Here is a 27404-nt window from a genome sequence, read left to right as displayed (position 1 = left end):
TTTACACGCTGGGATCAACTCAAGAAGCTATGATTCGGCAGATCATGTCTGCCACTAACCCGAAACAGTCCAAGACGAACAGAAATCTCGGTAGTTTACGGAGGGACCACCACCACACAATAGCCGCCTTTAGGTAAATTTCGTTCTTCCACTGAAAAAATCGATCTTACACCTTCAAGGTCTACCCCACAATTGAACGTTTCGATTCATTCAGATAATGTCTCTCCAATTGAACGTTTCAGATACAGAATTAGGTTCAGCACAATTTGAAACCATATCAAAATTCCGAAATAACTCCTCCAAAACGAGTTCAGGTTTTTTTTTTTTTTTTGGGTAGAAAAATTGATTGGGGGGAGCAGCCGAGATTATAAGAATACAATCACCGAACCAGAGAGTATAGAGCAATAATTGTTCTCAAGACCAACTGAGCTTTCATGGCTAAAACATCCGCTAAAGAATTATGGAATGTTATAACAAAAGAAAAACAGCACTCCTCAAAATAGGAGCTGAAATGACAAAGGAACTCAGGTTGAGACAACGATTAAGTAGCTTCTCCGGCACAAATTTTAACCAGCAAGAGCATCAAAAGTTTGGTGATGGATGAAAGACTTGCAAGGGCATCATTAATTGAATATCAGGCATAAATAACTGCAAAAATAATAAAATATGCTGAAAGTGAGATGAATCCACCGTGCCCAAGTCAGGAGCTACAAAAAAGCACCATGTTGCACTTGCTCCCTAAACATTTTTCTTTTTTCTTTTGCTTTACAGATTATGTATATATACACTCGCACTGGAAACTGATTTTAACAAAGGTGCAGCATTCACAAGCCCTTCCCCCATTCAGAACATCAATGAGATATGGAGCTTGCTTCCGTGCTGTAAATTGAATATTCACTTATACTGAAGAAGGCTCTTTCATCATCCCACTTCAGAACCTCGCTCGCATAATGGAGAGCTTGGTCAACCGTATCTGAATCCAAACCATTTACCATCGAAACGTACAACTTACGTTCAGTAAGAAATGAAAACAGCCTCTTGAACTTAACAGCAATATAGAAGGAAGCCTGCTGAGCCAGCGATGAGTTATTATTGAAGCTGTTATTGTTGGAGCGGTGGTGGCTGACCACTGGGTTGAAGTCATTTAACCAGTCACACACAGAAAGAGGGACCTGTTCAATCTTCTGTTCAAACAAATCGAACTTGTTGAGTATCAGAAGGAAGTCCATCTGATTGAAAGTAGGATGAGTGACGATGCTCTCAAAGAGCCTCCTGCTTGCCAACATCTTATTCACCACAACCCCATTCCCATCATCACAGACTTGATCATAGTCACTCAAGGCAACACAAAATATGACAAGTCTAACATCTTCAAACATCTCCAGCCACTTGCAGTTTTCTCTAAGGCTTCTTGCATCCACTCTAATGAGTTGATACCTGCCAAAAAAATTTTACCAAATATTAAGAAGAATACCCTTTTTTACCCTCAGATCATATGCGTGACAAACTTCAATCCTTGGTTTCCCTGTCAACTAGTGTTGTCACAGAAGTAACCATGACAGCACCTGGGGCACAAGCCAAAGTCAAATGCTTACTCTGGAAATTCTGTTGCACTTCACCAGGTTAACTCAGGTCAAACAGGTACTCGTCTCCTTAAAATTATCCAAATAGTCTCAAGTTCTACACTTACAAGGTAGATTTCTAATTTGGTCTCCTCCATATTTGTTTCTAGTGCAATTTCTTCCTTCATCTACTCTTTTTTTTTCTTTGGGTTTTTACTAAGCTTCTGCAATTAATTGGGGCAATGTTCTGTTCATCAAGGAAGCTTTCCTAGGGGAGAGACTCAGCTCATTTCATTTGGCGAGAACATCTCAGTCTGCCAAAACAGAGGATACGTTTGACAGCACAATCCTTTCACCTATTTCTTTATTTGTTTTTCCTTTTTAAAATATTTCAGATGCTCAATTCCTCCATTTTCTCTTGTTCTGGAATTCTGCTACACCATTCTTCTTTCTGTAGGTGCTTGTATACAGGAAGCTCTGTTCAAAAAAATGAAATCTATGTTGGCCAAATCTTCTTTATAACACTTCGGTTGTGTTCCTGGGATGATCACCAGAGTACAAGTTTAGCCATATAGCAGTACATCTGGTGCTCAATCAAAGCCACATCCATGTGCAAAAATCTCAGTCTGGATTCATACAGGAGAAATCAAGGAAAAATATACAGAACAGATTCTCTGAGGATTGCAACCAAATAGAGCACAGGGAGATGATGTTGCACTAGAGGTGTTTAGAGCCTCTGGGTTATTTTTTGTACTCTGCAATTCATTTCTTTCTACTAGAATTAGCAACAAATAACATGTTTAAGACTGTTCATAATAGAGGGTTGTTGAAAAGTGAGTTGAATCTCTTAAGAGTTGTCCTGGTTTAGTTTCCTTAGTAATTTGTGGCTTGAGTTGTACCTCTAAAGTAGTTCTACTTAGAATCTGTTAGCTTAACTGAACATTGCAAATTAAAGTTGCCTGTCCATGAAAGATACAAGCTCAGCCTATCATGGTTCTTGGCATATCTTTCCTCTCTTCTCTTTGCAGGTACTAATTTGAGATCCTGTATAAATACATGAATTCAATGCTGTAACAGTACTTGCTTTCTCCTTGAAATCAGTTCTGACTCATTCTAGGTTTTCCAGTTTATGGTTAGTGAAAATCCTAGTAGATAGAAAAATGAAAATCTTAGGTCTCCCATTTACTGATTTCAATTGATGAGAATGAAAATTGGCTACCGCCTGCCACTGTTGAATTGTTCCGCTAATCAATTCTTCAATTTGTTGTTCATGCTACAAACGGGTGCATGTCAGTTTTCTGTAATTACTATGTTGCTGCAATTTTAATCAATTGCAGCTGCTGAAACCCCTAAGTTGATTGTTTGGTGATGATGAATAGTTGAATTTCTGATTAGTTTTCATGAAGCCCTTGATTAATGATGGCATGGTTACCCCCTTTCTCAGAGTCAAAAGGGCAAACCAGTTTTCATCTTTCACTTCAAGTCTTTAAGATTCTCCTTCATGACAGCAGTACCCTAGTGCAGACCACCAAGTCTTGCTTGTTCCATGGTTTTCTACCAAAAACCAATTCTGTTCAGAGATTATTCAAGTTAAAATGGTTTGCAGGATTTGTATCTTGGTTGGGAATGCCTCTCGAATATTCCATAGGAGTTTTAATGGAAACTTTTTCCTCTTGCAATTCAACTGTTCCACCACCTGGTTCGCATTTAGAGGTAGAAGACAATAAGTGTTTTATGACTTTAATTCTATAAACTGACCTTATCCTTATTTTGTTTCCCTTCCCAAGTTTATCCCTGGTAAATAATACAGAGTCCCCCTTGTATCCTTTCCTTTAATCTATCAAGTGACCCTTCCCCTTTGGTTTCTACAACCAATTTCAATTAGAGATTTTGTAGTTTTCCTTTTTCATTTTTTCCACTTTTGTTCTAATTAGGTCTCAATTCCCATAAATGTAGCCAAAATTTACAGAATTGTACTTCTGTTGTTAATTGAGATCTGATTATTTACAAGTTTGCCAACCTACTTAAATCACTTTGGGACAAATTATGCAATTACCATTCTTTCTTTACAATACAGTCTCTATTACCATCCATGGGCCGGAAGCACCCAATTTAGGTCTTGGAATTTAATCTGGGGTTGCAATTTTTTTGAAAGTTTGCTAGTTGGTTTGCAGTATAACTTAAACTGCACTTTTACCTGGTTCATGGCAACTTTATCCGCAACCTACGTGGGGCAAATAAGCACATTTATTTTGCACTTTTATCTAATTTTAGAATATTACCACTTCCCTTCCTTCAGAAAAGCTTGTGATATAGGTGTTGCACGTTGCACTCCTACCTACACTCTTTGTGAAGATACACTACTTACAATATGCCTTCCTTGGAAAGAGCTTATGATGTTGTTGTTGCTGCTGCTATAATATGATGTGTTTAGGGACTATGTTCTCTATCATTTGTTTTGTTCATTGCTGATGTTATGTTGGATTTCTTTGACTTCATCTACTATTGTTACCAATTATTAGGCTGATTGCTACCAGACTGAAGTTCTCCTTGTGCTCACTGACATCTATAACTGCTATTTATGTTCAAGACTGCTTCTGCAATAATATGTGTTCTTGTTTACAGGCTGGAGAATTTTTTACACTAACTAACTTGAGGGGTAGTGTCCCCACCCTACGTCAGTTTTTTAATCTTAAGTAGGAGTTCGACTTGGACTCTATTTGCTGTAGACTAAACATTACAAACCAAGATTTTATGTCCGTGATATATAGTGAGTCTGTCATGGTTCTCAGCAACTTTCTTCCCTCTTTTCTCGTCTCTTGCAGGTAGTGATTTCGTATTCTCTTTCATTACATTAGCAGTAGTTGGTTTCAGAGTCTGCAGATCTAGAGTTTGTTACAGTCAGAGAATCCAGTTAGAAGTCTTTCATCTCTTCTTTAAGTACATAGCTGTAACCAACGAATGAAGATGAAAATAGAAGGTTTATTGAGTTTGTTTACCATAAATGTGGCAAAAAGAATCTTACCCTTTCTCTTCTTCTCACCAATCATTACCTTCAAATCCCCCTCTTTTCTTCTGTGTTATTTTTTCCTTGCTGCTGTTTTCCCCTATTTCAGCGGTATTTTGGTTTTCCCCAAACACAAATTCAATCACTCCCTCTCATCTTCTTGCGAGAGTTCTCTAACCCCAGAATTTCACTCTGAAAACCCTGTTCCGCTAAGAGAGATTACCATCATGCATACATTCGATTTCAGAGGACTTGAACTCAGTTCTTTGGATGCTGGATGTACCTAATGGTGGGTTGAGGACAATGGAACATTTAAGTGACATCTGGGCAAGAGCTGTAGGGCTATATAAGTTCATTCTGAACATTGATGCTGTTTGACTTCTGAAGTCTGAAGACAAACATTTGGTGATATGTGAAACCCTTATATTGTTCTTTCAGATACTACCCTTTTTCTTAGAACTATTACTCCATCCTTATTTTACCTTTCCGTACCAAGTTCACCCCTCCCATTTACACATCACATTTCTTTTGCTTATCCCTAATGGCATTGACCTTTCAGTAAACCAGGCTACAGCCACCCTCTTGTAAGTTCGTTCTTTCTTTCTTTCTTTCTTTCTTTTTTTTTTTTCCTTTTTTTTTTTTTTGGGGGGGGGGGGGGGGGGTTGTTGAAGTAAGTTCAATTTATTTACTATTACACCATCCATTTACAAATTTCAACTTATGTACTCTTTTGCCATCAATCCTTTGACGTAAGATTTCTACTATTACACATCCATTTATATTTCAACTTATGCCCTCTTTTGCCATCAATCCTTTGACATAAGATTTCTATTCTTTGTTGGGCCCATAGTGATCTAAAATAGGGTTTTCCAAGACCGGGATTGACATCAGGGAGCCCTTTACAGGTCTTTCCTAATTTGCTCTGGATTCACCAAAGCAAGTACTGTATCTTCTTTTTATTCGGGAATCACAACTTACCTGTACAATTAAGAACACCTGACTCTACTTCTTAGTTCTATAACTTCGATAATATATACATATTTCCATAATATTTTGGCCCTTTCATTTCCCTAAAGAGAAGCAAAATCAGGTGGAAGCCTCAGGCCATTCAGGGCCTATGCACCATGTTTGCACTATTTGAATCTAGAACTCAGTTTGATAGCATATCCAGTACCAAATGGAGAATTTTTCATCCAATTGTACTCCTTGAAAAGATAATTAAATGGATTGGATAAATGGCCATGTAGTCATAAGGGTTTCATGTTCAAGGTGATCTGGCAGGTGTCAGGTCAGAAAAATCAGAAGGCAGCATAATAACCAAAGTATAAAAATCAATACCAACCTTAGGACAGGATCATGCTCTCTAGCCGTGTCAGGGTTGCTACCATTTGCTGACTGTGGGAATGAGAAGTCCATGGATGCAAGCCCATTTGATGAAGTGATTCCCTCAGAGTATAGGATGTCCATGTTCGAAGGTTCATAGTCTGTCCTACAAATCTCAACAACCTGTAGAATACATAAAATTTTAGAATTATGACCCCGACAGTACTACAAAAACAGTTTCACAAGATAAAAATTACTGAGACATGCAATCATATACATGAGAAGCATTGATTATGCCAACACCAAAGTCACGAAGCTGGTGGTCTAATTGGGGCACACATGCCACACCACTTCCACCTTTTTCCAGAGGCTTGTTTGAGCCTAGCAACCATACAAGGGCCAAATTCTCAAAACCAGTTTCATTCCAGACATTACCATTATTCATGGGAAAGACAACGTGTGATAGACCAGAATGCTAATCAAAAGTACCTAAAAATACAAGAATTATTCTTCTGTATGTAGCAGAAAACCTCACAATGTAATTGATATATTTCCCTGAGGCACTAAACCAACTAAGGATAAAGATGGGGATTAAGCATTCCACTAAATCAGAAATTTTTACTAGTTGACGGTTAGGACCACAAACCTTCCTTTAACGTGTGAGTTTCTCTGGTACATTTATTGTTTTAATATGATCATCCAAAGATCATATTATCTCTTGAAACCAGTAGGAATAATTTTATCCCACCAAGGCTTTTCACTTTTTCTTCTTTTTTCCCTTTTATCTGTCTCATCTTGTGGATATATGGAAGTTTCATATAGTTGACATTAGTTTATAATAGGAAAAGTAGCCTTACAAGGCATTCAGATGTAATTATCGTGGTACATAATGGAAAGATATATTTACAGATTTTGTTCGTGGCAGGAAGGATATGTCAGCTGGCGGAATGTTGAGAGGTTCAAAAGGAAATTTTCCTGAACACTCTTTGTTCTGGAGAGTTTTCTTGGTAGGACTTTCTACAACTGATTTGTTGAATAGGAGAGGGTCAAATGTGAACACCAGCTGCTCCTTGTGTTGGAGTGGAGTTCAGGACCTTGAGCATTTGCTTTTTTAAAAGCCCAACAGCAGCAAAAGTGTTCGAAGGTGGCCAGGGAAAGTGCAGTGATGAAGGGTTGTTTTTCCAATCCTTCAGAGGAAGTTGGAGGTGGATTAACCGTGAGTACAATGTAAGAAAACTACCATTGCAGCCACAGTCTTATCATATTTGGTGGGAGAAAAACCTGAGGAAATGGGTGGGAAGGTCTAGATGTTTTGAGAAGATTTGGTACACCATTCCTTTTGAAATTAGAAGTCCCAAAGGTTCTCAAACAGGTTTGTCTCTTACAAGTTCCACGGATTTAATTTGTAAGGATCAATAGGTTTGTATTGAAGGGGAGTAGAGCTCCAAAGGAGGCTTGCTTTTTGCTTGTTTAAGCTAGAGTTTCCATCTTGGGAACTTCTATGCTGCATTTTTGGTCCAAAAGAAAAAGATATCATTACAAAGTGTTCAGATGCAATTATGTGGTGAGAAGGGAAAACAATCCCATAAACCCTCATATCTGGTTCATTTTGGAACATCTGTTGAGTGTTCTGACCCCTACTTATGGCAAATTAATAGCCATATGTACATCTCTAACATGAAGCATCAACTCAAAAAGTCAAAATCAATGGTCATAATAAAAAATTTAAAAACTTAAATATTGAATTATCCAACTCTTCCAAGTACCAAAAAAGTTAAAACTTGGCAAAGAAGAACCATAGAGCAATCTTACCCGCTCCAGAAAATAACTAGCAACAGTAGGTAGCATTTGCAGTTCACTTCTCCGATCATATGTGGCCTGAATGGCTCCATCCTTCCACAACTCCTCAACTAATGGAGCATACTCTCGAGTAGCAGCAGGGAAGATGGCTTCCAGATTACCCGATACCATAACTTTGAGAAGCCAATCCGAGAATGCTTTTAACCTTGGGGCAATGGAATAGGCTATTTTGTCCTCACTTTCATTACCATTCCCTGTTTTAACCAATTTTCCATCAGACATACCATTCCATTACTAGCTAGGCATAATAACTAAAGGGTCACGCTGGATGTACATCTACAGGAGTGTTTCCATAGAATGAAGAGTAATGCAATGAGTGGGGATGTCTGGATAGATGAACAATTCATAGCAGAACCCAATATCTGCTGAATGGGAGTCTCATGGATTTGTATATTGATATTACTGGACAGCTTACACAGTAGTTGTAGCAGATGCAGAAGTATGGTTGTTAGTTCAGCTGGCCATGCCAAGCCATGCTGATCTATATTTTGGTCAGGTTAAATAAAAACAATTATAGAAAGAGCTTTAAAATTTTCCAAGAACAGTTTTGGTTGGTCCTCAGTAAACCAAAAAACCAGGCCTCTCGTTCATTGTACCTAAGAACCAAAGGAAAACCAAAATATACATCAAAAAGGTGATCTCCAATATATTATTATTGACAATTGACAACTCACAGTCCTTTGCTACTACCATATGCTAATGCAACGTCACACATCAGGGCTGCCAGGACCATACCAAGAACTAAATATGGACTTACTATTGCCCAAGCCACTAGGTGCAACACCATCCATACACAAACCACAGGTGCTAACTGCACTATTATCAGTTTCTAAAATTTCAGCAGGTTAGGTGTGAATAAACGATAATAAATACAGGTGTAAACAACTAAGAAATAAAGAACTGTTCAACAAGTTTTACCAAAAACTAAAAAGATATGCTATATGATCAAACATCTGATAGCTAAATTAACTATTCACGTGGCTAATGTTAGGGAGACCGCCAAGGCTTCCTTTTATTGAGACACAAATTCACAATATATAATAAATGGAACCATGAACAAAACACATATCTCGTGCAGAAGATTAGTTTTTACTTTTTACACATTAAACTAGATGTTAAAATAAGAGAGGGAAAACAATTATCCTGCATAATTTCTAGTCATTAACCCGAACACCAAAACAACAGACGAAAAAAGATCTGCCAGTAAAGTGAAGAAAAACTACAAAAAAGCAAGCATTGATATATACCTAGATTACCAGATTGATCACAATAATTTGTTTTGGTAATTTCAGTCAGACTTTCTTCCTCAAATTGTTCACGACCCTCAATCAGTATTGCAAGATATTTGTATACATTGGTTTGGATCATCAGCTTAATATTTTCACGCTCATCCTCTGAGAAAGGAGCAGAGCTGTACAAAATCTTGGCCTGAAATAAGCAAATTACCAATTCCTCAAATTTTAGTATCCTGGAAAGAAAAAAAATTAATAATATATGCAGCCTTATTCACCCCACTAACCTGTACTTAATAGTGCTTAAAAAAAATATCTACCCAAAATTTAAAAAGCTTTTGTAGATTCTAATGAAAACATGACTATTTAAAAGATTCTACCAAAAAAAAAAAAAGACTATTTAAAAGAAGGGACAGCAAAATGTAGAAGCAGATGTTAAATAGGTTTTCTGTATGAAAAACACTACTAAGGAGTAGGAGAAACACAGGATAAGTTCTAGAGCAGAAATTCGGAAATCTTTTCTACAGGCCCTGCCAGAACATTTCTTAGGAGACCTGAAAATTCAGAAGTCATACTTTAACAAGACAGGGACTCTTTTCCTTATTAGACATCTAAAAACACAACAAAGAATCCTAGTTGTAAGTTGTAACAGGAAAATTGCCAAACTTCAAGCTCTGATAGGAATTGTTTCCAACACAACAAACTAAACTGAAATAATTAGAAACCAACTCTAGTAACCTAGACATACCAAACAACACCATTGGTTTGGGCCATGTTGGGGAAGACTAAAAAAGAAAAGAGAGAGAAAGCAGAGTTCTACAATTGACCAGCCCATGCTTGAAATTTGAAGGTAAAAGAGTAGTGACTGAAAAATAATGAAACAACATTATACGAAAACTGCCAATAAAGTTGGACAAACAAAACAACACTTTATCATACTAGCATGACAAAAACAACATAGAACGAACAATTGCTTCCTATATTTCTAAAATCAAATAATCATAAATAAATAGAAAACAACTTAGCAGGTGACTGATAAAGTTGTTTTACCTAAGTAGGCTTTTACCTGTTTGAATATGGTACTTGATCCGGCTCCCTTATTACCAACCAAAAGAAGCTTCTGTAGTGCTCGTTGGCCAAAGTAGTCTGGGATAACTCCATTTACGAAATTATTAACACCATCTTGACAATTATTTGAAGACTTACAAGGAACTGGCAGCGACAGCAAAGCACAAACAAGCTTTGTTCCAGACTGAAAAAATAATAAATACCCCCCATAACCCACCACCCCAAAAAAAATAAAAGAAGAATAAGTTCAACATTTAAACCAACAAACAGATGAATGTTTATAAAGGAACTGAATCTGAATAAATAAATAAAAGAGAACACAGCACATCAAAATGCAGACTGCACCTTGTCCCATATATTCCCTTTCATCTTTTTCTGACCCTCTTCTTGGTATGATCCATCTGCATTTAACCAATAATGTGGTTTTCCGGCACATTGCACACCCGCCAACTGCAAATTTCAACAAAATGGTGTTGATATTAAACAGTTTACATAATGACAATTTCAATATCAGACATAACTTATTCTATGCAACACAAAACCTGAAGCATCCGAAGTTCCACTTTAGTAATCTCCCGACAATTTATAAGAACTCCAGTGTTTCCATTGCTGGCGTTTTGCATGATAGCACCCCCAACCTTTAAATCGGCCGTAATCATCCTGCTTGGCTTCTGTCCTTCCTGTTAAGTTTGTCCACAAAATCAAGTTTAGAAATTATTCAACATAACAAAGAAAACTGGAACACAAATCTGATGGACGCAATGTTCACCTTTCCCCATAGACCAGACACTTTATCATACCAATAACGTCCTGGTTTTAGTTTCCTTGGTGGGTTTTGGCAGCCCTGCAATAAGATCAGCTCCTCTTGAGAAAGCTGCTTCCCATTTACATAAATAAGTTCCGGCTGCAGCTGATTTGCTTCACATAATTTCTCAGCATTCATTATCTGCTGAATTTCCAACTGGCTAAGGAGCCGCTTAAGCATTCGAGAACATTTACCCAAGCTACCTCTTTTTGACTCATCAATAGGAAACCCTATGCAGGTGACACATTTCCTTCCTTCTGGCATCGACCCCATTGCCCTCAAGACGCAGTTGCTGCAATACTTTGCATTGCACACAATGCAGACCTCCTTATCTGTGAACCGATTTCCTCTATTGCAGCGATAACATGATCCTTTCCGCCCCTTTGTTTCAGTCATACTTTTGTATTCGTTAACTTCTGCCTTGCCGGAACTGGCATCCTCATGAAGTGCGCCACTCGATTCAACATCAAGAAATGTTACTACTGATGTTCTTTTGGCATGGCAAGGTGCAACATCGTTGGCATCATCGCCGTGGCAGGAAGAAATCTCAGAAGACATGAAATGCGAACTGGGAACCGACTCAGTCCCACCCCAATCCAGAGTGTTTACATCATCTATAATATCTTCTACAAAATCTGATCTCTCCTTGCACTCATTCAAGGATCCCAATACACCTGAGCTGCCCGATAAGTCATTTGAGTGATCAAGGCTGTGAGAGAACTCCAACGTGCCTGAACTCCCTAATCCTCCAGACAACTCACACGAACGTTCACGGCTATTCGAGATTTCCGGTGCACCAGAGCTATCATCAACTACATCCAAGAGGTCACAACATCCATTATGGCCATTTGAGAACCCTACAGTATCGGAGTTACTGAATTCATCAGACAATCGACAATCATAACTGTCTCTACTTTGAGGCTGAAACCCAATGACGGAATTTGGAGAGTAATCAGCGTCAGAACCTCGGGTTGGCTTTTCTGACGATTTCTTCTTCGTGGGATCTCTTGAGAAGAGTGGCTGAACAACCGGCAAAGACACTTTATCAGGCACTGCACTAGGGGCAACCACCGCAGCAGTCGGAATCTGCCTGATGTCGATAGGAACAGCTCGGGGAAGATCATATGAGACAAGAGGGCCTTTATACTCCATAGCAAACGAATACTCTACATCATCCTCCTTAACAGGAACCAACGCCCCAACAGGCAATACACTGCTCAGAACCCCCTTCATTTCGTGTCTGGCTCTGGTTTTACAGAAAACCCTTAGCCCCAAATCCCTTAAAATCCACCCAAACAAACCAACATAGAAGGAAGCTCCTAACTATTTCCGGTAACCTGAGATCCTAAGAACCGTTCTCCTCTATTATCCATTTCATTGTTTACAGAGAAGAAAACCTTGATCTAAACCTAACCCACATAAAAGCAAGTAGAAAGACTTGGAATTGAAAGATACCCATGAAGATGAAACAAAGAGACTAGTAGCAGATTGTAAGCAAAATACAAAAGGGTCACCTCATTTCCGGCAAAGACGATTCTTACTCGTTCAACGCCGCGTTAGTTGAGGAAACCTTGACATTTACAGAGAAGAGTAGGGATTTGAGGTCCATGAGCACTTGAGAATTAAAAGTGAAATGGAAAGGAAAAGAAAAGAAGTTTTAAGCTAATGAGACTTTGAAGGTACTGGAATTCCACTTTTCTTTTTTCCTCTTTAGATAGATAGATAGATTAATTCTATTGAAGGGAATCAGGTTGGTCGAGTCCCAACTCCCAATAGGCTGAGATTGGTGAGATGTCAGAACAAGTAGCTTTTGTCTTCTCTTTCTTTGTGCCTTGTCGGAACTCGGAAGCGAGCTCGGATTTCGTAAATTTTTATGAGATGAGAATGATGGAGAGGAGAGAGGTGTGTGTTTCTCTCTTGGGAGGGAATGTCGCTGTCAATCTCAACTCTACTTCTACGGTTCCAACTACTCAAACTGAGTAACTTCTACGCCGCCTCTCGTTACTCTGCTAATTTTCCTTTTTCTCATCCCTTTTTTCCACGCTCTTGACCAAAATATATTCTTCTCTTAGCATTCTGCAATTGCGTGTGCATGAAGGTAAATGGACCTATCATTTGGTAGGAAATCACTAAAAATTTAGGAGGGAAGTCAACCTTTAAGCATTGACTGACTAAATATACCTACATATCCGATAGTAGCGTCAAGATAGTAATATCCTCTACCATTTTGATCTATTGTTGGTTCAGTTCAATCAATACAACTAATCTCAACCACTTCTTAGTTATAATTCCTATTATGATATCCTAATTGATGGGTACTAGCATTGATAGATTTTTCATTGAACTTCTTTATTTCTCATTCCATCTACCATGCAATCTGTTGTACCAAATCTAACTCCTTAATTGAATCATGATTGAAGCACGATGGACTCAGTCTAAACCTATTAACAAAGACAAAACAGGGAGAGCAAGCCGACTTGAATGGTCGGGAAGCTAACTCTGACAAGCAAGTTAGATCACGAAAGCAAAATTGCCCTAAGAATGGGGTGCAAAAAGCTCTACACACGATTGCCATAAGCTTGTGAGAAATAATTGAGCATTACCTTTGGATGGTGTAGGTGAAGCATTTATACTGAATAACCTAATTGTTATCTATCGTCAGATAATCCAACTGGCACAACTTTCTTTCTCATATTGATTCGTTAATCTCTTCCTATAGTAGAATTTATTCATCTGAATTCCATGTTTTTTCCATTGACTCATTAAGATTCTCGAATGTTACCCCTATGAATAAAATTTGTGATTAATTCTAACCAAAATAAATTATATTCCGACCTGGTTAATAACTGCATGAAAAAAGAAGAAGATAAAAACCCATAAATTTGTCACTGCAAGCACGTATGCTTTCTCCATACGATACTGCTGCAAACAATTACAAATTCTTGGGCTTCACATCTCTTTTGGTGGCTTGGGTTGTAATCCTTTTGTTTGACATTATATATGGTAAAGCTTCAACTTCTCCAATTCTTTATTTCTTCCTTCTACAAACGATTTTTGCACATTTCTCTATTGATTGGTTAGATAACTTAAAAAAGACAGAATGAAGTCAAGATGTTGAATTCTCCATCCACTCGCCACTTTTTGAATCTATAAAATTGAAAACATTTTTTTTTCCTTTTAATAAAGCTCTTTGTTGAGTGCATATGTTAGTTTTAGATCTCAAAAATTATTTAGTTTTACTTTTTATAATTATTAATTTTTCTTTGATTTAGTACTGCCTATGTTTGCAAACAATTACGTTTGCATCCACTATAATTCATTATATTATATTTACACTCTTATGTTTTTTAATTATATAACACCAGAAAAAGGGACGTTTGTAATAAAATAAATATAGAATATATAAATGTAGCTGTCTGCAAACATAGAAAGTATAAATGTAATTTATCTTAGTTTATATAATTGCATGCAAGAACCAAAGTATTTTTACTCAATTTAAACGTCTAATTTTTTTAACAAATCAATCATTTTTAAATCCAAATCCGAATCTTAATTTAACCCTTCCTTTTTCTAACCAATTTTTTTACCTAACTAATAAATTAATTAATCAAATTATTTCGTAGAATAATTCTCTATATTAAATAAATTTTAAAACTAAAATAAATAATTATTCTCCATCTCCAACCACCGATTTGAGATTTCTGGTCTAAGTTAGCACAACACAATCAGGACAAATTTCACGTGTAGATGATTAAATACTTATATTTAGAACCATAAATCTGATTCGATTACCTCATTTGGTCACTCATTGGTCACATTTGAACCATATTATATAAATGGGTCCACTTCTTCTGATCCATTTTGTTTTAGTAATCGGATGATTCGATTTTAAATTTAAAAAAATTTTGAGTACCTCTATATTCAAATAAATCGAAGATAATTTACTTGTATTTCTTTTTGGGCGAACAATTAATTGATTGAATAAGATGTCTCTTGTCTTTTTTCTCTTTTTGTAACCAATAAGATGTATGTTGTTGACGTACCCAATGGATAAAATGACCAGTCTTGATATTTTTTTAATTCATCTCTTGTCTTATTTTAAATTTTGTATTAAAAAAGTTTAAAATCAAGTTAGGTTCCTTTAGTGGCTTAAATTACATCTGGATCTACAGTCAATTACTAGTTTACCCCAGCACACTTCACTAATTGTGCAGCATAAGATGAAGGAGTTTGGTCGTAATTAATTCTATCCTCGATTGATCTTATCTCCAACCAAGAGATTGAATTATAGTTAAAGTATCAACAAATTATAATTTAAATTCAAATAATATTAATGTACATCTTCCATTCACTAATTTGGAGACCGCAGATCAGGAAGATGAAGTTTCTCAGCATAGGGTGTTCTGGGCTTGCCCTCCTATGGGCTTCCTGAAGATCAATGTCGATGCAGCATCAAACGGGGATGGGTGTGGCCTTGGTGTTATTTGTAGGGACTCCATGGGTAAGCTCATTAAAGGGTTGGTAATTCCGGCCCAGTTTGACTCAATTTGGAGGGTGAAATTCTGGCTCTGCGAGAGGGTATTTTACTGGCTTTAGAGGAGGGGTATTGAAATGTCTTGGTGGAATCAAATTCGGCAACAACAATCAAATTGGTGACCAATTTGGAGCTGATTCCGGTGGACATCCAAAACCTAGTCTGGGATGTGGTGACTCTTGCTTCTCAGCTTCAGAATGTATCTTTTCTTCATATTTTAAGGGAGTGTAATGCAATAGCTGACTCTCTTGCTTGTAAGGTTGTGTCCGTAGCGTGCCGGACTCTTTGGTCTATTTTGGATCCTTGGCTTCTTGATCTTTGTAATCTTGATGTCTTGCGTGGGCCACGCGTTAATATATAGACCCCTTTCTACCAAAAAAAAATTTTTTACTAATTTGAATATGGAAGAATTCTCTCTCAAATGAAATTATAACTATTAGAAAGGAGATGATGGTTTTGTGAATTATTCGTTGCAGATTGAGGTTGAGGTTTTTTAAGTTTCTTCTCCTTCCCTTGTCTGCGACTGTACCATAGAGGCAAAAATAGTTTCGCTTGTTATTTTAATATTTTATTTGTGATTAAAGAGTTTGGTCGTAAGTCTCTTCTTCTTAGTGATTACAACATTTTATTTTTTCAACTCTCTATTTTTATTTCTCTTGCTGTTTCCATGGCGGATCTGCAAATCCTTCTCCTTGCTCCAACATCAATTTCTTCTTCTTGGGAAATATTGAATTTCCCTCTTTGTTGGCTGCGATTGCAGACGATCAGTAATAATGGAGGGCTAGAATCTTTAGAAGTCTTAAACAAAGACTAGTGACTAGAATTGCAGAAACTACTCATCTGGTTCTTTCATTAAATGGGTTATTACCTTCTACATCTGCAGAAGGGCATTTCCCATGCATACATGTTAACAAGGGAGTTCACCACCTTAGTTTTTGAGAACAAACCCAATTTAGCAGCATAGCCATGGATGCATTCTCCAGAATATAAAGCTTGGGCACTAGAACATGGTGGACGAACAGTGAATAGAGTCACCTCATTGAACCCCAAATATCTAGGAATTCTATCAAGCTTCCACTATTTGAAACACTTGCATGGCATGCGTTGAAAGCTTTATCTCTAAAGGAAACAGATCCAGACCTGAAGGAAATGGTAGTGACTGCTACTCTCAGTCCATGAAAGCATTCACTTTGAAAAGATCAACACCAACAGAGAACTTGTGTTCTTTCTCTCCTTTAGCAGCAGTTACCTCCAACCTCTCCACTAAGGAGTGATGCTCTCGTGAGTGGTTTTATAAATCAAGATTACAGTGATCCACTCCATCAACCGGTCTTGATTCCTAATGAGATTTTCAGAAAAATGAAGGAAACTGGCCTAATCCCAAATGCAGTGGCCATGCTTGATGGTCTCTGCAAAGATGGGTTAGTCCAAGAAGCTATGAAACTCTTTGGGTTAATGCAAGAGAAGGGTACAATACCAGAAGTTGTCATTTACATGGCTGTGGTGGAGGGGTTCTGCAAGTCTCATAAGTTTGATGATGCCAAAAGGATTTTCAGGAAGATGCAGAATAATGGTATTTCTCCAAATGTCATCAGCTATGGGATATTGGTTCAGGGACTATGTAAAGATAAGAGGTTGGAAGATGCTGTTGAGTTCTGTGTCGAGATGTTAGAGGCTGGCCATTCTCCAAATGTGGCAACCTTTGCTGGTTTTGTTGATGGAATTTGTAAAGAAAATGAACTAGAGGAAGCTGAAAATATTATTAAGGGAGAAAGGGTTCGTTGTTGATGAGAAGGCTGTTAAAGAACATTTGGAGAAAAAATGACCTTTCTTACCTCCGGTTTGGGAAGCTATCTTTGGGAAGAAAATCTCACAAAAACCATTCTAGATCTAGTTAGCTGAATGGAAGATAGTAAGTCTAGTTTCTGACTATCATTTATTCAAACTGTTCTGTAATATGATTGAGGTATATCAAAATAGCATTTCATCAACACTGTATTGCCTATTAACTTTCAAGTGAGGGAATATCTAATTGAATAGCCATGGATGTTTCATGTTTAATGCCTTGTATTTATTTTCCATTGCTTAGTGAATTGGTAGATGAAAGAAAATCTGGTTGTCACTCCTTCTAACCACTAGAAGCTTCTCAATATTGCTACCCAAAAAGGGGGGAAAATGAAGTTTCTCAATATCAAAAAATTGTTGTCAAATCTTACAGTTTCCTACCCCTGTAGTACCCATATGATCTTACCAAGAATGAGAGTAGCCATATGCTGAGATTAATGGCACTTCTGACCCTGTAACTGAGCAATTGCAATTTGATTCCCTTGTTAACCAGGCGGATAACAATTCACTCATTAGCTATTTGGAGAGGACTGGTGAACCACCAGTGGAGAGGAATATACCGTTTAGATTTGATTAAAACCTGGCTAGAAGCCTGAATAAAGAAGGTTTAGCTGGATTTGCTAGTGATGGAGCCATTGAGGGTTCTTAAACAACTTTTTCATGAATTATAATTACAAAGTTGCCTATTTAAGGGATAAGACATGATTGACAGCATTTGTTGTTCTTCATGAACAAAATTTGGAATTAATCATAAACAAAAAGGAAACCCATTGGGATTGTCATAGAACTAGCCTTGAAGGTTTTGCTGTTGGGACTTGATGAAAGCCATTGTATAGATTGTGCCATTCTAGCACTGCCCATCTCAACTAAGATTTTTCCCAACTCAAGTTGGCAATGTGGAATGTGTTTTGCTGTACTTTACTAATATCTATGTTTCTAGTTTCTGCACCACACTCAAATGACTTTCAAATCAGTTGTTTACAAGTGATAAGAACTAGTGAGTTTTGGAATTTTGTAGATCTAGCAAGCTTTGCCAAATCCTGTATTCTAACATCAGTGGGAATGAAACCCCCTTTTTCCTCTCTCTCTCTCTCTCTCTCTCTCTTTCTCTATACTTACAAGCAAACTGACAGACAGGATTACTGGGTTTGGTTATTACCAAAAAAAAAAAAAGACTACTGGGTTTGGCAATAGAGGGAGGGGGAAGTTTGAACCAACGGGAAGAGAATTCAACCAGTTTTTCCTTCATCTACCAATTCACTAAGCACTGGAAGAGAATTCAACCAATGGACATTGGAAAAGAAATACAAGGCATTAAACATGAAACATCCATGGTATTCAATTATATATTCCCTCACTTGAAAGTTAATAGGCAATACAGTATTGATGAAATGCTATTTTGATATATCTCAATCATATGAACAATTTGAATAAATGATAGTCAGAAACTAGACTTACTATTTTTCATTCCGCTAACTAGATCTAGAATGGTTTTTGTGAGATTTTCTTCCCAAAGATAGCTTCCCAAACCAGAGGTGAGAAAGGTCCTTTTTTCTCCAAATGTTCTTTAACAGCCTTCTCATCAACAAATAACCCTTTCTCCCTTAACCTCTTTATAACATTTTCAGCTTCCTCTAATTCATTTTCTTTACAAATTCCATCAACTAAACCAGCAAAGGTTGCCACATTTGGAGAATGGCCAGCCTCTAACATCTCGACACAGAACTCAACAGCATCTTCCAACCTCCTCCCTTTACATAGTCCCTGAACCAATATCCCATAGCTGAAGGCATTCGGAGAAATACCATTATTTTGCATCTTCCTGAAAATCCTTTTGGCATCATCAAACTTATGAGACTTGCAAAATCCCTCCACCACAGCCGTGTAAATTACAATTTCTGGTATTGTACCCTTCTCTCGCATTAACCCAAAGAGTTTCATAGCTTCTTGGACTAGCCCATCTTTGCAGAGACCATCAAGCATGGCCACTGCATTAGGGATTAGGCCAGTTTCCTTCATTTTTCTGAAAATCTCATAGGCATCTTGTGGTATTGTGTCGAATGCTGCTTTGTCCTCAGTCATCTCAAAGGTTTGGCTGGGAGTTTCTTGTTTTGGTTCTTCCTTCTTGTCTTCACCAATCTTGAACATGTCAAGGAAACTGGTATCAAGCTGAACGTCTCTCGTCTCAGGCATTTTGAATCTTTCATTGAATTGAACAGGAGAATCTTCTTTGGCTTGGTTCATCTTTTCATCAACATCCAGGTCATCGCTAAAGTCGAGTTTGCGGGAGAAAGGATCAGAATAAGACTTCTCCTCTCTCTTTCCACCTCTCATGGGTCTGTTTTGAAATTGGGTAGGAGGACTACGATGAGACATTCTCATTCGTTGGCCGCCACCATCATCATCACCATCGTACCCAAGCTTGGATTTTCTGGGAAAATGGTCGTCAGAGACACTACGTGGTCTTTCTCCTCTCAATGGTCTGTTGGGTATTGGCTCAGGAGGATTTTGTGGGTTCTGGTCGTTAACTTCGTACCTATTGTGGCTCTCATCGGAACCAGATTCGAATTCTCGGAAGAGATCTGGTTCATCTCTTCTTTCTCTCCTCGGGCGTCCATCAGAGATGGTACTAAAATGGTTGAATAAAGGTATAGTTGAATGATTGTTCGAAACCCTTTTCAGAGCAATGAGAGAGATGTTTAAACAATCTAGAAAGAATGAGCCTCGAAACATTACCTGCCATGTCTGAGGTGCTTGCGTTCGTCTCTTCTGCAACTTCTTAGCACAGAATGCAAGCGAACTAGCGGGAGTTAGGGTTTTGGAAAAATTGGATCGATGACAAATAAGGAAATAGAGGTTAAAATTTGGGGCATTTGAATCATTATACTAAACCAGAAACAGGGCCATCTCGGCGGATAATTAAGGAACGGAAGGCTCTTTATCCCACAGAAGAATCTGAATACTTACTTTCTTATGCCAACTTCTGGTGTTTATATGATATAAGATAACAAAGTTAGATTTGGAGTCTAAACTATGAAGATTTACTCACTTGTCTTACTCTTCTAGATAATTCATAAATAGTAGAAGACTACTTTGATTGAATTTCTTTGAAAGATAATCGGACCCACCCAGACCGGATGGTCGAATCAAGTTATAAAAACTAATGGTTGGACCGTATAAACCTAAGGATCAGACCGGCCAGATAGAATGACTATTTTAGTCATTAACACTGTCGTCAATTAGAAGCTTTGCCTGAACATTGTTAACCGGCCAGGATTGCAATTGGCTTCCATCACAAGCAGGGATGACATTGGCACGCGCTGCAATTTGGCCAAATCCTATTACCACTGTGGCTGAATTTATTGACGTGGATTTAATGCAATGGAAAGAGAATGTTGTTCGTTTGTTTGTCCATGCAGCCGATGTTTCTTGCATACTCGCCACACCTCTTCGTTTATTTCCTCAGAATGATCATCTTTATTGGTGTGCTTCTAACGATGGCCGATTTAGTGTTAAATCTTGCTATCATTTGCTAATGAATTTGTGATATCTGCATCAGCAACAACAACCTTCAACATCACATATCTCTTTTCGTCCGGTGGTAGAAGACTCGACTTGGAAACGAATATGGTCTTGCCCAACATTACCTAAAGTTAAAAGATTTCTATGGAGAGCATGTTGGGAAGGTCTTGCGATTGGCTCTACTTTGCGTGCACGACACTTACCATTCTCAAGTAATTGTCCTTTGTGGAGAGGAAGGCTGTCCCATTTTTTTGGGTGTCCTTCGCTCGATTGATTTGGTATGGCAGTGGCATGGGCTTCTCACCACCGCAAGGTTCATCTCCATGCGTAGCTGATTTTATAGCATCGTGGAAGACCTTTGATGTTTTATCAAAACAAGTCAGACGTTCTCTGTGGACTAATATGAGTTTCCTCCTTTGGCATCTTTGGTTGGCTAGGTGTGCTCTGGTTTTTTCTCACAAGGATATGCAGCCCACAACTATCATTCAAAAGCACGAGTGGCATCACATGAATTCCAAATGGCTTGTGAGTATTCTAGAGTATTACAAGTTAATTTAGTGGAACCAAGGGTATCAGTGCTTTTGAACCAGAGGACCCCACAACCGTATACTTTACAAGCATATGTCTTTTGTGATGCAAGTCTTTGTCTTGGCTCAATTAATGGTGGTGTTGGTTACTTAATTATGGAAACAGATGGTTTGGTTTGTGCATGCTCCATACCTTGGAAGTTCAGAGATATCCAAATTGGTGAGGCGATAGCTATTCGCGAGAGCGTTCTTGTTGCCCTCAATCGTGGTTATTGACGTATTCAGATTGCTTCCAATAATGCAGCTTGTATCTCTTACCTCTTAGGGTTGGACAGCTCTAAATCTCAAGCTACAAAGGATATCCTAGATGATGTTTTGGCTTTAAGTTCTACAATTGATGTTTGCATTTTTGTAAAAATTCTAAGGGCTTCAAATTCTTGTGCTGATGCCCTGGCTCGAAAGACCGTGTCCACACCGTGTAGGACATTTTGGCCACATTCCACTCCCTGGTTGCAAGATCTTCCTCAACTAGGTGTATAACATGGTTCTATTAATAAATATTTATGTTTACCAAAAAAAAATCTTTAGATTTTTATTTTTTATAATTTCATTTTCTCTAACTTTGGACGAATTCAAACTTCAAATCCGGTTCTTGACTGGCAAAAAAGTTTCATGAACTTGTAAGCTTAACTATTGAAAATGTTCGCTATATTGATTTTGAAAAATAAACCTTTGTGCTCTACTCTTTTACTTTCTCTTGTTTAACTTGTTTAAGTCTTTTGAGTTGATGGATTATCCAAAATACAATCCTTGAACAACCTAGGGCTTCGTTCTTAGATTGCTGACTCTATGTACTAATTTGCTAAACAGATTTGAGACTAAAAAGATGCTAGTTTGGCAAAATTAGTTTATTTGGTTTTTTTCCCTTTGAATTCGAACTTTTGATTTTCTCTAATGGTGCCAATTATAGCCGCTGAAATTTATCCTAGTTTAGCAAAGTGAATACTTTCTAGCTTATTTGCTTCCCTCTTGCATTACATTTTTTCTGTTCTAGGCTTTATCACAAATCAAAGGGGGATTTCTTAGTGTAATCTAATTTACCTTATTTAGTCAAGTCAATTAGTTTGGAGTGATTTAATCATATAAATTTGATATGATAAATGTTTAAAGGTCAATTTACCTTTTGAACATGCAACAAATGAAGCGAAGGGATAACGACATCCTCTACCCTCAAATTTCGACTCATATGACTTGAATTGATCATAACAATAATGATTAATTAAATCTGGAATGCCATTTTGCTATTCAAGAAGAAATTTAAGTCTAATACTTAGTCTTCAATCTTAATGCTCTTTGGTCAATTTGGATAATTTGTGCAAAATTGTGTTCATACAAAACCTACTCAATTTACTGGGCAAATCCATAACATTGCAGCCCAATTGACACAGGAGTGTGGGCTAAAACTGCACAAGATAGTTGTGAAATCTGCTGCCCAACAGATCAGATGAGAGGCTCCTTCTTTTGAGATACCATAAAATCACTGTAGCCAGAATCAAGAAATTGTAAAGTTTGCATTTTTTTTTTTTGATAAAATACAGTTGCGTCGTTAGTATTATAATTTAAAATTACAACAAACCCCAAGTGGGGCCACTCTCGCGGGTTAAAACCCTTTCGCATAACCCTCAAAAATAATTTTCCATTTTTAAGGGGTATTTACAGCCACGATCACGATCCAATATATCAACACTTACCGACACGTGGCAATTACAAATAACCTCGTAGACCTTAGCGCTACCGAGAACCAATAAGATAATCAGAATTAGGATCATACAGTCAGCTGGCCCGCGATGCAGGCAATGAAACTCTTGTCTCCATTCTTGCTTCCCTTCATTTGGAATCTACTGCTGTTTTTTTACCACTGCCAGGGAAAGAGAAGCTCTGATTGGTGGCAAAAGGATCTTGTGTCGCATAAGTTTCGTACTGATGCATGGCTTGCATTTGTTGCAGATCGGGAGCTTGTTCCGAAACCCTCCACACCTTCACAGATTTATCTAGGCTGCCACTGTACAGGATCCATCGTTGATCACTAGCCGTTGCTTCTCGATCCTCTTCGTGGGCCAAGCATTTAACCGGTCCAGTGTGACCTGTCAAAACAGAAAGACACGTGTGATTCCCACCTTCTCTTCTCCACACGCATATCGACTTATCAGCGGACCCACTAAAAACAAGATTCCCAGCTACAGAAAGGCAAAGGACTGCCATCTTGTGGCCTCTGATGACTCCACCGTGTGAAAGATCCTTCTCGTGCTCCCAGAAGTTAACGAGTCCGTCAGATGATCCACAGTAAACAATTGACGACTTTGGGTTCACAGCTAACGCCGTTACGGCGCATTCTTGTTGCAGCAACGTATTTAAGAAGGTGTGTTTCGTTGATTTTCCCTTTCCGTCTCTCCGCCACACTTTAACGCTGCCGTCGGCGGAGCCAGTGAAGACTAAACCGTCGAAACCGGTGACAACCGAGTTAACGGCATCGTCGTGAGCGTTAACCGATTCCAAGCATTTGGAATCGGAGATTCTCCAGACCTTGAAGGTTTTATCCCAAGAACCAGAGTAAAGCAAGCCTTGATCTTCATTCAAGCTGAGACAGGATATAGCATCGAAATGCTTGATCCAGAGACCATTCCTATTACGTCTTACCTCAACGTAATTGCTCGGTTTGAGTGAGCTCTTGATGAATTCCTTCAAGGTAGGTAAAGCTCCAGAACGCTTGTAAACGCTAGGGTTCTTAGAGGAAACCCTCCACATACGAATCTTCCCATCCTGGTGACCTGTAAAGATCTTTTCACCACAGATAACAATAGCTTTAACCAGTCCACTGTTCGATTTGAAGCCAGAGAACTCCTTCTGATTCTTCCAGACACGAATGTTCTTGCTATCAGATCCAGTGTAGAGCAGGTCGCCAGAAGCTGCCAAGGAGTATATATGACCTTCTTCGCGAACAAGAGATCCGATAAGGCCATTGGTGGGGAAATTATCATCGAAGGGACTCACAGGAGAGGTTCTCGTCCATGGAGACTTGGTGTAAGGAGACGAAGATACGTCCCAAGGTGACGTATAGGGAGAACTATCTGGACTCATGGGGCTCTGGTCGTAGTAAGCTGGTGTTGCTTCAGAAACGCAGCTTTTACGAGGTTTGAAATCTTCGTCTTCATCAGTTGCAGTGGGAATGCTTGGATCGGAATGCATAAAGTTACCGAATTTTGGTCGGGCAACACTATCTGATTCTGCAAACATTGTTCCTCCTCTCGATTCGTCGTCTCTCATTCTCTACCTATAAACGTTTGCTCATCAAAGAAGAAAGCGCGAAATAAGGGGACCAGATGTTGCAGATGAACAACAAGAAACCTGTATTTAATTAACGATAAAGGAGGAGTTAACAAGAAACTTGCATCACAAGAAAACCGAAAGTTTCGACGCAAATACGGAGAGCCATCGATTATCGTCAGTTAACCCAAAAAAATTGGGGAAAAATGAACGAAAGAACTGAACTTGGAGATTGCCGAGTTTGTATATTTATAAATGGCAACGCTAGGTATCTGGACAGTTGATATCGTGCCACGTGGATGCTAATGATATAACCCATACGGAAAAGCTGGCTCTTGCTTAAATGAAAACTCATCATTACTAATTTAAGGTCTCGAGGTCGAGGATATGATAGTTGGATACCAACGGCAACGGCGAACCGGTCCTATCGTCCAATCATGGATCTAGAATTCGAATCGGATGAAACGAGTCCTGATTCGGGTCGATCCACTTCGTCCAAGGTATTAACGCGGTTCTAATTGACAATTAGCCTTTAATTTCAAGGAAAGTGGATTAATTAAGTTATGAATAGTCAATTATTGGTTGGTAGCAATGCAAGTCGATTCTAATTTTGTGATTATCAAGTTGTTATCTTGCAAGAGCAGTATTAATTATCGTCAAGCGAGTTTTAGGCTTATACCTAACCGGCCAACTTTTGATCCCTTTTATAAAACCAGTTAGGATTTTGGTTGAACCGGATCTAGGTATAGGTGAGACTGAAAAGAACTTGCAACTTGCAAGTGAGAGGTTGTTGACTTTTTCTCTCACCGGAAATAAAAAATACAAGATTGAAACATTGACCTACCTTCTCTGTCCAATGAGTTAGTTATCTCAACAACCAGTTTTAAAAGAAGAGACATCTTTGCAAAATCTCTGCAGTTCCACACCATTATGTTCAGGTCACGCCACCACGAGGACCACGACCCCTATTTGGGGAAAATTTTCAAAAATAAGTTTTTTTAATGTCAAATTTTCTTTTAATTATATATATATATATATATTTCTCGTCACCGGTTCAAGTTTATCAGATTTATTTTCAAATGAATATTTTGATGTGAAATTCAGATATTGTTTGTTTTTCTTAATTTCAAGTTGAGGTAGAACATGGAATGAAGGAAAATTAGGTCAAAGATTGTCTATTTGACTGTAATCTAAGATGAATTGATGGACCTTGAGGCATGCAAAGCGACAGATAAAACCCTAAAAATTTGTTTGCTGCCAATGGAGGAAGTTGGAGTCTCAGCCCCCATTTGCTCTCCACCATCTTAAGAATTCACGATGGGTTATTTTGTTGATTTATTTTATATTTTGAAGTTCAGGTATGTGTTGTGTTGATTACTGATGGTTTGACATAAAATACATATGTTTGTGGTAACCTTTTATGCATATATAGGTTGAATTAGGATTTGAAATCAAGGAGAACAAAGTAGTGGCAAACTGAATGTCTTGGTTTTAATGAATTTCTTAAATACCTTAAGAGCTTGTTAGGATTAAAACGATCAATCATACACACAATTGAATAGACAATAAAGAAAGAAATGGAGACAGGGATTTTACCCTGGTTCACCACCTTAATGTAAGGCTACGTCCAGCATTAAGTTTTTCATTATATTCAATGTTCGATTACAAGAGATTATATATAAGCGCCTAGAAAACCTAAACCACAACTGTTTATGGGCCAAAGCCAAAACTGTAAAAAAACTCCGAATCCCACATAAACATGGACTCTTTACACCTCATGTCCGTCGACAACACGAAGTATGAGCCATACTTAACAGAGCTAAGTATTGACAATAACTTTTCAATCAGAAATCTCAACTTCTATTCAAAATTTGCGGAATGGTCTATGATATTGTTAAATTGGTCAACCATGTAAGGCCTATTACATTCTATCACATTCTCAAGGAACTTAACTACTTGGTTGACTCCTTGGTTAGATATGCTCTATCCCTTGCGAGCAGGATGGAACAGAATTCACCTCCTTGGTTGTTTGAACCTTGTTCAGTTTCCTTGAGTTCGTCTGGTCTTAATTAACTTTTCTAACCATTGTCTTTACCAATAATCAAAATTTTTTTAAATCAGGTGGGTCTCCTGTGCTATAAAAAAAAAAAAGAAAAAAGGAAATAAAAATTAATAATGGATTACTCAAAACAGGCAGTCTTGCGTCTTGGCTTCGTGGTGTAGACGTTTACCTATGTTCAGTAGTCGGACGGTGGCGCGAAGAAACGTTACGTTAGCCTCTTCACATTTAAGCGGTTCACACTTCAAAAGTTTTAGCGCGCCAAAAACTTCAACGGTTAATTCACGCCGTCAAATCCATTAACGACTTTGAAACGGAAACAGAAATTCATTTTTTCATGACTTGCGGACCGGACCGTCCCCGACAGCCGACACCTAATTGGTTGTGGGTCCACCGAAGGTGGTTGCTTGTGTCTCCCATCCTCTATTAAGTCCTGTACGGTACCGCCCTATAAAAACACGTGGCCATGTCTTTTTTAAATAAAATTGTACAATAAACTTGACGTTAGCCATCTTAGACACGTGGAATTTTTTCATGATGCTTACGTGATCGTGACGCCTTAACTAAATAGTATGTTCTGACGTGTACTTTTAAATTTTAATGACTAATTGAATTGAATTAGGGCTGACATGGTGAAACCAACCATTAGCATTTGCCTTTGAACTTTATAGCAAAGGATTTGACATTTGCGACACTTGGCAGCTTGTGTGGGCCACAGTTTATGCTTTTTAACACG

The 27404-nt window shown here is 38.1% G+C and overlaps 1 protein-coding gene and 3 pseudogenes across 1 annotated transcript; 1 reads left to right on the top strand and 3 right to left on the bottom strand.

The window, feature by feature from the left end:
- Positions 1-349: 349 nt before the first annotated feature.
- Positions 350-12734, bottom strand: LOC149014861 (extra-large guanine nucleotide-binding protein 1-like). The gene is made up of 8 exons (XM_089155043.1): positions 10822-12734; positions 10595-10732; positions 10398-10502; positions 10051-10236; positions 9000-9180; positions 7705-7946; positions 5912-6075; positions 350-1437 (listed from the first exon to the last, which is right to left on the bottom strand). Exons 1-8 carry the CDS (start codon positions 12088-12090, stop codon positions 852-854), a joined length of 2871 nt encoding a protein of 956 aa, XP_089011169.1. The 5' UTR covers positions 12091-12734; the 3' UTR covers positions 350-851.
- Positions 12735-15276: 2542 nt separating this feature from the next.
- Positions 15277-17279, top strand: LOC149014860 (uncharacterized; annotated as a pseudogene).
- Positions 17098-20186, bottom strand: LOC149014859 (uncharacterized; annotated as a pseudogene).
- A 2706-nt stretch (positions 20187-22892) lies between these two features.
- Positions 22893-24784, bottom strand: LOC149014858 (protein JINGUBANG pseudogene; annotated as a pseudogene).
- Between the last annotated feature and the right edge of the window lie 2620 nt (positions 24785-27404).

This window comes from Hakea prostrata, chromosome 5 (assembly GCF_041222555.1).
Source record: "Hakea prostrata isolate BN-2017 chromosome 5, UWA_Hpros_2, whole genome shotgun sequence".
NCBI classification, from domain to species: Eukaryota; Viridiplantae; Streptophyta; class Magnoliopsida; order Proteales; family Proteaceae; genus Hakea; species Hakea prostrata.
This window is presented reverse-complemented; position numbering and strand designations above follow the sequence as displayed.

Excerpts from the sequence above, each read along its gene's own strand:
- LOC149014861 (XM_089155043.1), bottom strand. The coding sequence starts at position 12,090 with ATGAAGGGGGTTCTGAGCAGTGTATTGCCTGTTGGGGCGTTGGTTCCT. Across the intron at positions 9,181-10,050 it reads CAAGTACCATATTCAAACAG|GCCAAGATTTTGTACAGCTC; the intron begins GTAAAAGCCTAC and ends TGCTTATTTCAG. Across the intron at positions 6,076-7,704 it reads CTAGTTATTTTCTGGAGCGG|GTTGTTGAGATTTGTAGGAC; the intron begins GTAAGATTGCTC and ends TGTATTCTACAG.